This window comes from Crinia signifera, chromosome 12 (assembly GCF_055691185.1).
Source record: "Crinia signifera chromosome 12, ASM5569118v1, whole genome shotgun sequence".
Taxonomy (NCBI): domain Eukaryota; kingdom Metazoa; phylum Chordata; class Amphibia; order Anura; family Myobatrachidae; genus Crinia; species Crinia signifera.
In genome coordinates, this window is record NC_139228.1 from 15,014,785 (window position 1) to 15,026,905 (window position 12,121).

Here is a 12,121-nt window from a genome sequence, read left to right on the forward strand (position 1 = left end):
CAGCCCGTGCCATCCTCACCGGCGGTGGGTGTAGCCCCCCAGCATTGGATGCCCAGGGGGAGGGTTCATTGCCCGCAGATAGACACAGGTCTTTAGTTAAAAAACCTGCGGCACAACATGTTCATGTTTATAATGTATCATGCAATGTCCCTGACTTAGTGCTCGTATACCCCTCCCATCCCCTCGTGTGTCTGTCTTCCTTTCTTCTGTCTTCCCTTCTTTCTTCTGTCCTCTCTTCTTTTTCTCCGCTAGCTTTCTTTTTTTCTTTGATATTGTAATCTTGTCTCCAATTGTAATTCATGGGGCACAGTTAAATCCGAATATTATCAACCAGTGTGCAAGACAGATAGTATGGTTTGTGGAACTACCTTTCGACAACTCTATGTTAGAATCACTGTTTTGCCTCTGTTCCTCTTATGTATGTGTTTTCCACTGTTGACCCAATAAAAATTTAATATTAAAAAAAAAAAAAAAAAACCTGCGGCACTCCGGCCCCTCCTCATGCGTGATTTGGAGGAGGAAGAGGATCAGGATGACGATTATTTGGAGGAGGCCGTCGATGATGCCAATGACGTCGCCATTGACTTAGGGGACACCTGCGTTAGAGAGGACCCCCCCCCCCCGTCTCGTCTCGATGTGCCAGGCCTGATTTACAGCGGTTAAGAAGGTCCTTCTAATAGACGACCACGCTGATCCGCCTGCGGATTCGGGCCCTGTATTTAAGCGCCCTAAATGCTCCTTGGTTTTGTTTCCCAAGTCGGATAACCTTGACAAGGTCATTAGGGAGGCTTGGGAGGTTCCCAATAGGAGGTTTGTCATTCACAAATGTTTCTCCTCCCTCTATCCTCTCCCCCAGGAGGAAAGGACCCACTGGGAGACGACCCCCAGGGTAGACGCTCATGTGGCAAAACTGGTAAAAGCCTCTCTGTTGCCATTTCCTACAGCGTCTATTAAGGACCAAGCGGACCGGTAGTTGTAAAACTTCCTGAAGCTTATTTACACCACGTCTGGGGCAGCAGGCAGGCCTGCCCTGGCGTCAGCCTGGGTGGCTATGGGCCTAACTAAATGGACTGCTGTCCTGGCGGCAGGGGTGTCTGAGGGGGCCCCAGCAGAAAATATGTTGCCTACTATAGAGTTGATACATCAGGCTGCCCTCTACTTAGGCGAGGCAGCTCTTGATTCCGCTACTCTCTCCTCTAGGGTGTCGGCTTCAGCAGTGGCTGCTCACAGATCCCTATGGCTGCATTCCTGGAAGGCTGACACTGACTCTAAGAAGGCTTTGGAAGCTCTTCCCTTCAACGGTTCCCTCTTATTCTGTCCTGAACTGGATAAAACGGTTGCTACGATGGCAGCTTCAAAAACTGCCTTCCTACCATCTACCCCGGCCTGCTTTTCAGTCCTTTCGTTTCCAGGGCCGTGGTAGGGGACAGGCCTTCTCCTCCAGATCTTCCCAGGGGGGCAGATCCTCCTGTCCTAGAGGCAAGCGTCCCTGGGCCACCAGACGCCCCAAGCCTGTGGGCAAGTACTCCGCATGACAGGGTGGGCCCCCACCTGGGAGATCCCAAGGTGGGCAGTCGTCTGTTGGGGTTTTCGGCCATCTGGCTGGAATCCACCACAGACGCTTGGGTTCAAGAGGTGGTCTCTCGGGGCTACTCAAATTTTTGGCATCGCCCATCAAGATCATTCTTTTCCACGAGTCTACCATCAGACCTGGAAAAGCGCAGAGCATTAGAACAATCCGTTCAACGTTTGCTCCAAACAGGATTCATCAGACCCGTTCCTTTGGCCCAAAGGGGTTCAGGGTTTTACACCAGCCTTTTCCTGGTCAGGAAACCAAACGGTTCCTACAGGCCCATCCTCAACTTAAAGAAGCTCAACAAGTTTGTACGTGTTCCCAAGTTCATGATGGAGACCCTACGCTCCATTGCCCTGGCCCTTCAGCCAGGGGACTTCATGGCATCCCTGGACATACAGGATGCGTATTTGCACATCCTCATCCGTCCGGAACATCAACGGTTCCTGCGATTTGCCATCCTGGACCGGCATTTTCAGTTCCGGGCCCTACCATTTGCTCTGTCCACTGCCCCCCGTGTATTCACGAAAGTGATGGGCAGCAGTCTGCGCAGCCAGGGTATCCGAATACTCCCATATCTGGACGACCTGTTGATTCTTGCGCATTCTGCAGACCTTCTCCGGGACCACCTGACACTGGTGATACAGCTACTGGAATTTACACGGCTGGATCATCGATTGGGACAAGTCTTCACTGATTCCGGCCCAGTCGATGGTTCACCTGGGGGCCAGGTTGGACACCATCCATCAGAGGATCTACCTGCCGAAGGACTGTTGTCGGACTTTGCAGTCCCGAATCCGTCGGCTGCTCTCTCCTCGACGGGTGTCCATGCATGCATGCTTGCATGAAGGTACTGGGTTCCATGGTGTTGGCCTTTGACATGGCGGAATATGCCCAGTTTCACTCCCGCCCCCTTCAGAAGGAGATCCTCTCCAGGTGGTCAGGATCCTACCTTTCTCTCCGATATCAGGTGATAACCTTATTGCCGACAGTCCGTCTCTCTCTCTCTCATGGTGGCTCCTGGACCAGAACCTCACGATGGGACGGCCATTCTGGATCCACCAATGGACCCTCCTCACCACGGATGCCAGTCTCCGCGGTTGGGGAGCGGTCACTTGCCAGAGGTCGTTCCAAGGCCTTTGGTCTACCTCGGAGGCCAAGCTTCAAATCAATATCCTCAAACTGGGGGCGGTCTTCCAAGCACTTTGCCTTTCTGGAACCCTGGCTGAGGGGTCGCCCGGTGCAGGTCCAATGGTGGAAGCATCCCGCATCTTTCAGTGTGTGGAAAAGAAGATTCCGGCTCTTTAAGCGGTCTTTATCCCAGGAGTCCAGAATTGGGAAGCGGACTTCCTAAGCCGGCCAACATTGAATGCCGGCGAATGGTCCCTCCATTAGGAGGTGTTCCAGATGCTGGTACGATGGTGGGGTTTACCCGAGATGGACTTGATGGCCTCTCAACACAACCACAAAGTCCCTCTTTATGGATCCAGGGCTCACGACCCGGCCGCCATCTTGGTGGACGCCCTGTCCGCCCCGTGGCTGTTCAGGCTGATGTACACCTTCCCGCCATTCTCCCTCCTCCTGCGAGTGGTTCGCAAGCTGAAGGCGGAGGGGGGCACATTGATCCTGGTGGCTCCGCATCTGGTTCTCAGATCTTCAGGCTCTGTCATTTTCACTCTCATGTACATTGTCACTCCTCTTGCGAGTGATGGAGGTGGAGGGCAGCACATTGGCCCAGACGGTTATGGTTCTAGGATCTACAGACCTTGTCAATGGCTCCTCCGATCCGCCTACCTCTATTTCCAGACCTGCTCTCTGAAACCATGTCTACACCCGGTTTACAGCATCTGGCCTGGATTGCGTGGCTGTTGAGACCTCCTTGTTAAGGGCCAGAGGCTTTAGCTAAAGAGTAATCTCAACATTACTGTGGGCATGCAAACTTTCATCGGCAGGGGCTTACCATCACATGTGGTGGGCTTGAAAGAAAGGCCTGGAGGCTAGATTGCGCTTCTGTACTTTTAAAGGTACAGGTTTCAGCTTTGTCCATCTTATTCCATCATAAGTTGGCGCTGTTGCCGTCCTACATATCCAGCCTCCCTTTGTTCCCCCGATAGCCCCTTGGGACCTTTCACGGGTACTCACTGCTTTTCAGGCCCCACCGTTTGGGCCAGGTTAGTGGACCTTTGTTGGCTCACTTGGAGACTGTTTTCCTGTTGGCATATGCTTCAGCCAGGAGAGTGTCTGACTTGTCAGCCCTGTCCTGTGGGTCATTGTTCCTGATCTTCAACACTGAATGGGCAGTTCTTAGAACCGTTCTTCTCACCTTCCTACAGTGGTGTCCAGGTTTCACGTCAACCAGGAGATTGTGGTTCCGGCCTGTTGAGATCCAGAGACTTCTCCTGAATGGTCCTGCTTGACTGTCGTCTGTGCATCTACGTGCGCCGCATTTAGGGCCTTATTCTGTTTTGTACGGTGGGACCGTATACGGGCGGATCGGGTTTTTTTTTCATCTGCGCATGCGTAGGTTCCGCTATGCGCATGTGCGGCGACCTCACACCGCTCACGGACGGGTCTCTCCGTGCGAAAAAACCTGTCCGCAAGAGTATGGTCATTGTGGGCGGCATGGGGGCGTTTTTAGGGGAGCAGCCGGAATTAATGAGGTAAACATGGGTGTACACGGGGGGTGTGCACCAAAAATGTACAGTGCTACAACCGCTCGATCGGCGAACGCACCGTGCATTTTGGGCCAAAAACAGGCGGATGCTCCAGACCATCCCTAGAGATACTGTATGAGAGCGGACGCCTGGGTCTGCTAATTAACGCTGATTACTACACCTGAATGTAATAAGCAATGCTGCAGCCTATTAAGTGAAAACCATGACTTCACTACCTGCAAGCCACACACAGCCCTCAAATACATTGGAAGCATATCTTTCTACACCTCTCTACATGTAAAGGTTGTTTTAATTTTAGGTAAGATTCATTCTAAGACCTGCTTATATATGTCAAGGTAGTTATTTTATAACCATCTACACCCATTCAGTGTTTTTGTATACTTTAAAAAGCAGGACACTCAACTTTGTTTCAACTTTTTCACTGTAACACCAACATAACTTTATTTAAAAGTAAAACCAATGTGGGGACACATAGATAGTGATTAAAATGCAACATTAGAACATAATAAATTATACATGTAATGAGGGTTAAAAAGTTGTTTTATTCGGGTGTTTATTAAGGTAGACAATTGAGTTAATAGAAAACAATTATTGAATAACAGTTAGAATAATTAATTGTCTTAATTCTAGTTGAAAGGCAAGATTTGCAGTGCCATATATGTGAAGGGTATGCCACCGTGCACGGACGTACTCTCACGATCGGTGACACACGCTGAGTTTTCCATTGAATAAAGGTGAGACCCGTCCGTGCACTGTGGCGTACACTCAGATATACGGAAGATGTCGGTGTGAAAACGGACGAGACCCGTCCGTATATGGTGGCGTACGCTCTGTTCTACGCCAGTTAACGGTGTCTAAGAGGAGACCCGTCCGTATACGGTGGCGTATGCTCAAGTGTACGCCACTCCCCATTGTCGGTGATTGTGACCGTCCGTATGCGGCTGTTCTGTGGACGGACTTTCGCTCATGTCCGCGTGCGGGAAACGTACGGTGAAACGGACCGTACGTACGTTTCGCAGACCTAACCAGAATAAGGCCCTTAGTCTTTTTGCAAATCTGACTCTTTGTCCTCCATGGGTTTCAATAGAGAGCTTGGCCTGTTAATAAGCAGACTATTACCTGCTGGTTTCGCTACTTGGGCACATTCCACTTGGTCTGTGGGGGCATCTTGGGCTGTTCGGGGCGACGCAACAGCTGAGCTATTTGCAGTGTGGCGACTTAGTCGTCCGTCAAAACTATCTTTCACTTTTACTCATTTGATATGTTTGCCTCACGGGACTCACATGTTAACATTTACGTTAAAGGTTTGGTTACATAGTTCCCTGTTGGGTGTACTAACCTGTCTTCTGAATGTGTTTGTGTGGTGTTTCTCTTCCTTCTTTTTCTTTCCTGCCTTGGCTTGTTAAAAACTGAGCTTCCTTGCCAGGAGGCGGGGTAGAGGAGGGGAGGAGCCTGGCTGCCTGGGAGGCAGGAAGAAGTTTAACCTTTTAGGTAGTGAAATGATCTCTCTCCCACTCCAATTCCCAGCCTTAGCCCTGTGGCCCCTGGCATCCTCAAAGAAAGAAATTTAACAGGTTAGAGATAAATTTTTGGTTTTCTCTGTGGCACGTAATCGATGGAGGGCACGCGCGGAGCGGAAGGCGCACGCTTTCTCTGGTACATTTTGCCAGAAGGGTTGACTTTGGAGCAGCACGGTGCAGAGCTGGTGGGTAGATTTGAAGGCTGGGTGCAGTTAATGAGATCCAATACCTGCCCCTGTTTGTATCTGTACATACCATACATCCATACACTGTATAATGTAATTGTACATCATCATCACCACCACCACACAAGAACATAGTTAACCAGTGTGGAAATCCCCTTACAAGGACACTGTGGAGGTGGGCACTTGTTTCACGGATATGTCCCTCTGTGCCACCTGGATGCCCTGTTGTCACTATGCATTGTAGATGATAGTGTGGTCAGTTGTGTTCTCCCTATGGAAACATGGGTGGCGACTCATACATATATTTTTACTTTTATAGAACCCCGGAGCTATCCTCCTCCAGACTCCATTGGGCTCCCATCTGACGTGCGTCATGGCCAATGGCTCGGCCAGGTTGGCACCTCTTCCTCCAGTGGACGGGGTAACTACAGAAGGGGTGCACCATCCGGCTTCCTCTACTAGCACAGGTCTCACCACATTACAGGGTAAGTGCTGAAACCCAATATGTTGTACAGGCCGCTATGCTGCACAGAACAGTCCCCTGTCTGCATTGTGCCTGAGGCACTAACATGTTCTCACATAACCCTGACGTTATTTAATGTGCGGCCAATCGCAGTCATAGACGGCTAGTGCCACATAAGAGGTGTTTTCGCAGCCTTATTTGATAGGAAACAACAAAGTACAGTAATATGCGTGACATAGCAGTGCTCCCCCCCCTCCCACCCATTATCCAGCAGTAGTGTGTGCGCCCTAGTAATGCTTCCCCCCCCACACACACACACTTTATCCAGCAGTAGAGAGTGTGTCCTAGTAACGCTTACCTCCATGTTATCCAGCGTCCAAGACTGTGTGCCCTAGTAATTCTTTCCTTCCTGTATCCAGCATCAGAGACTGTGTGCCCTTGTAACGCTTACCTCCTTGTTATCCAGCGCCATAGACTGTGTGCCCTTGTAACGCTTACCTCCTTGTTATCCAGTGCTGTAGACTGTGTGCCCTAGTAACGCTTACCTCCCTGTTATCCAGCATCAGAGATGTGTGCCCTAGTAACGCTTACCTCCTGTTATCCAGCATCAGAGATGTGTGCCCTAGTAACGCTTACCTCCCTGTTATCCAGCATCAGAGACAGTGTGCCCTAGTAACGCTTACCTCCTGTTATCCAGCATCAGAGACAGTGTGCCCTAGTAACGCTTACCTCCTGTTATCCATCATCAGAGACAGTGTGCCCTAGTAACGCTTACCTCCTGTTATCCAGCATCAGAGATGTGTGCCCTAGTAACACTTACCTCCCTGTTATCCAGCATCAGAGACTGTGTGCCCTAGTAACACTTACCTCCTGTTATCCAGCATTAGAGATGTGTGCCCTAGTAACACTTACCTCCTGTTATCCAGCATCAGAGACAGTGTGCCCTAGTAATGATTACCTCCTGTTATCCAGCATCAGAGACAGTGTGCCCTAGTAATGATTACCTCCTGTTATCCAGCATCAGAGACAGTGTGCCCTAGTAATGATTACCTCCTGTTATCCAGCATCAGAGACTGTGCCCTAGTAACGCTTACCTCCTGTTATTCAGCGTCATAGACTGTGTGCCCTAGTAATGCTTACCTCCCTGTTATCCAGCATCAGAGACTGTGCCCTAGTAATGCTTACCTCCCTGTTATCCAGCATCAGAGACTGTGCCCTAGTAATGCTTACCTCCTGTTATTCAGCGTCATAGACTGTGTGCCCTAGTAATGATTACCTCCTGTTATCCAGCGTCAGAGACAGTGTGCCCTAGTAATGATTACCTCCTGTTATCCAGCATCAGAGACTGTGTGCCCTAGTAATGATTACCTCCTGTTATCCAGCATCAGAGACAGTGTGCCCTAGTAATGATTACCTCCTGTTATCCAGCATCAGAGACAGTGTGCCCTAGTAATGATTACCTCCTGTTATCCAGCATCAGAGACAGTGTGCCCTAGTAATGATTACCTCCTGTTATCCAGCATCAGAGACAGTGTGCCCTAGTAATGATTACCTCCTGTTATCCAGCATCAGAGACTGTGTGCCCTAGTAAGGCTTACCTCCTGTTATTCAGCGTCATAGACTGTGTGCCCTAGTAATGATTACCTCCTGTTATCCAGCATCAGAGACTGTGCCCTAGTAACGCTTACCTCCTGTTATCCAGCATCAGAGACTGTGTGCCCTAGTAATGCTTACCTCCTGTTATTCAGCGTCATAGACTGTGTGCCCTAGTAATGCTTACCTCCCTGTTATCCAGCATCAGAGACTGTGCCCTAGTAATGCTTACCTCCTGTTATTCAGCGTCATAGACTGTGTGCCCTAGTAATGCTTACCTCCCTGTTATCCAGCATCAGAGACTGTGCCCTAGTAATGCTTACCTCCTGTTATTCAGCGTCATAGACTGTGTGCCCTAGTAACGCTTACCTCCCTGTTAGAGACTGTGACTAAATCTGATCATGAGAAAAGGGCATATTACAGAATGATCTCAGATATTTTTTTGGTACTTATTTCCTAGCACGGCGCCCGTCAGGTTGATCGCATGCCTTAAGTTTAAGGTACTTAAGGCATGCGATGGACGCGATTTTTTGTCAATCACAGGTTTAATTGCCGGTAAAAGAGAAAATCGTGTCCAACACAATCAATGCGATTTTCCCATAGAGAATAATGTTAAATGATTTTCAAAGCTGAAATCGCGTTGGTCGCATGCCATTATAATGGCATGCGATGCGATCAACGCGATTTTACATAGGGAACAATGGGAAATGGGCCAATATGGCCAATTTCTCATTGTATATGCCCCCTCATGGGTATAAAGTATGGTTAATGCCACCCCACTATTGACGCCAACCCGAAGCGTGGCGAGCGCAGCAGTACGCATCATCCGACCTTTTCATACCCCCACTATCCACGTCGGCGTGGAGTTAATTTTATAAAGCGTGGCGAGCGGACGCCTATACGTTATGCGCGTCCCCTCGCGGGGCTCGCTGCGCTCGCCACGCTTCGGGCTCACTGCGCTCGCCACACTATATTAAATCAACTCCACGCCGACGTGGATAGTGGGGGTATGAAAAGGTCGTAGGACGCGTACCGCCGCCCCTCGCGGGCTCGCTGCGCTCGCCATGCTTCGGGTTGGCATCAATAGTGGGGTGGCGTTAACAATGGAGGACCATTTCACCCATATGGGGGGGTTTGCTATTAAAATGGGGGGTTTTGGGGCTTTTTACATTGAAATCAATGTAAAATTGGGTCTCATGGACCATTTTACATTGATTCCAATGTAAAAATCGCGTCCATCGCATGCGATTTGATCGATGCGATTTTTCAAAATCGCGGGCGCCGTGCTAGGAAACAAGTACCATTTTTTTAATATAAATCTTTCTTTATTTAGGGCCAATCTCGGAGTTACAGGACATGGAGGAAGCCAGGAGAGGGGTCCTACATCTGCAGAAATATCCAAGAAATAGAGATTTTATCCTATATTAACAGTGCTGGGACTCACTGTAGCATTACCTGTTCACATAAGGGTTTATATCAGGCATGTCCAACCTGGGGCCCTCCAGCTGTTGTGAAACTACACATCCCAGCATGCATTGCCATAGTTTCAGCATTCCCCAATAGCAAAACTGTAGCAATGCATGATGGGGCTTGTAGTTTCAAAACAGCGGGAGGGCCACAGGTTGGACATGCCTGGTTTATATGATGCCATGGCGCCACACGCATAATGGTTCTGTAACCCATAGCAGCCAACCAACCATACAGTCCTTTCCTAAGTTGCCCACAGTTAGATGCTAGTTACTTTTGGTTACAGCACATAAGAAAGTCTGGGACTTACTGATTCATCTGGTGCAATGTTCTCTTTGTGAGTGTGCATTAAATATAAAAGACTTTCTCGGATTCCCGGATAGATTTGTTTTGTGTTTCCGGTCTCTTTACTTTATCAGATATGATGGAACCTGTGACCTAGACAGCTGATAAACTAGAGAAAGAGACCCCTTGCTGTCCCTGCCAACTATGGCTGTCACACCCATAGGATGCTTCCATCGTGTATCGCACCCGGCTTGCTTGCAAAGGTTTATTTTCCACAGAAGCAACCAATCGCTAAGAATAAGCCAGCCTGTAACTGTGCAGGAACTGGTGCTGTACATTTACCCTAAATGATATCCAACCTTGGCCCTCCAGCTGTAGTGAAACTACAAGTCTCAGCATGCCTTGCCACAGTTTCGCTATTTGGAAATGCTAAACCTATTGCAAAGCATGCTGGGATGTGTAGTTTCACAACAACTGGAGGGCCAAGGTTGGATGTGACTGCCCTAATGTGTGTACTTTTTCCTACGTTATGCATTGTAGTTGCCTATAGTGTACTTGGCCCTTAGGATTAGTGGATTTCCACGGCTGTGTCACAGCTCCAGATCGTCCACTTTTAGAGCGCCATGGACACTATTTGTGGAAACGTGTACACCTGCTTAAATGTCCTAACAACCCAACGTACAAATGTCTCCTGTTTATCTGCACGTGGGCACTTTCCCGCTATGCCATAGACTAGAACAGGATCTGGTGTATACTTTGCACATGTGCCCAGCTCCCATTCCCTTGTATGGGATCCGTTGGTGATGCAAACAAGCATGTGCATAGTGTGACACACCTGTATTCTCACACTCGTGTTCCCCAAACGCAACTCCTATAAGAAGCTGACCTAGGAATTCTCCTGTGTTACCTTGTCTGCACAGTGTCTATTGTGTCCGTGTAACATGCTGAAACCTGTCACACTTGTATTGGACACACACAATGGCCGCTGGATTCTCTTACAGGATAGTAGTATCACACGGAGGGGTGCAGCTGTTACTGAGCCCTGTGGTAAGGGGGGGGGCAATGACATGGTCATGCTACACGCAGGAGACTGCAAACCCAGTGTGCATTAGGAGCTTCCACTACCAGAGGAGGCTGCGGAAGTGCTGGAAGCCATTGCTGTCACTGCCATGTTGTTTCCTTGTCTGAACTAGCTTGGTAAATGGCTTCATCTGTTTCCCACCTACCCCTGACGGATCCCATATGTCTCAGGTAACCATTGCCACTATCTGCGACAGGCTCTATACTACCCTCTGATCGCCTGCTGCTATGGATGGACAACCTCTGGATCCTGGCTGGAAAACTGATTGGCTGGTGCGTTCTCACCTTCCAATTTCTATACAGTTTGGAGGGGGGTTGTTGTTGTTGTTCTGTTATATTGGCAAACTATGACTTCTGTATTATGTATGTGCTGCTTTCCTAAACAATGCCTGACATTCACCACGATATACACACTGATCCCTATACACAGGTCACACTTCTGACGCACTCTGATCCCTATACACAGGTCACACACACCTGACGCACTCTGATCCCTATACACAGGTGACACACCCCTGACGCACTCTGATCCCTATACACAGGTCACACACATCTGACGCACTCTGATCCCTATACACAGGTCACACACCTGACGCACTCTGATCCCTATACACAGGTGACACAAACCTGACGCACGCTGATCCCTATACACAGGTGACACACACCTGACGCACTCTGATCCCTATACACAGGTCACACATCTGACGCACTCTGATCCCTATACACAGGTCACACATCTGACGCACTCTGATCCCTATACACGGGTGACACACCCCTGACGCACTCTGAACCCTATACACAGGTCACACATCTGACGCACTCTGATCCCTATACACAGGTCACACATCTGACGCACTCTGATCCCTATACACAGGTCACACATCTGACGCACTCTGATCCCTATACACAGGTCACACATCTGACGCACTCTGATCCCTATACACAGGTCACACACCTGACGCACTCTGATCCCTATACACAGGTGACACACACCTGACGCACTCTGATCCCTATACACAGGTGACACACCCCTGACGCACGCTGATCCCTATACACAGGTCACACACCTGACACACACTGATCCCTATACACAGGTCACACACCTGACGCACTCTGATCTCCATACACAGGTGACACACACCTGACGCACGCTGATCCCTATACACTGGTGACACATCTGACGCACTCTGATCCCTATACACAGGTGACACACCCCTGACGCACGCTGATCCCTATACACAGGACACACACCTGACGCACACTGATCTCCATACACAGGT

At 49.4% G+C, this 12,121-nt stretch overlaps 1 protein-coding gene across 3 annotated transcripts in view; it reads left to right on the forward strand.

Moving 5' to 3' along the window:
* The window catches only part of LOC146050076 (uncharacterized), a 54,665-nt gene extending 44,817 nt beyond the window's left edge, over positions 1-9,848 (forward strand). For all 3 annotated transcript variants that reach the window (XM_083166889.1, XM_083166888.1, XM_083166887.1), the window contains 2 exons: positions 6,273-6,438; positions 9,343-9,848. In XM_083166889.1, coding sequence (XP_083023015.1) covers positions 6,273-6,415 — 143 coding nt within the window. In that variant the 3' untranslated portion in view covers positions 6,416-6,438; positions 9,343-9,848. The remainder of the gene's footprint in view (positions 1-6,272; positions 6,439-9,342) is intronic.
* The last annotated feature ends 2,273 nt before the right edge of the window (positions 9,849-12,121 follow it).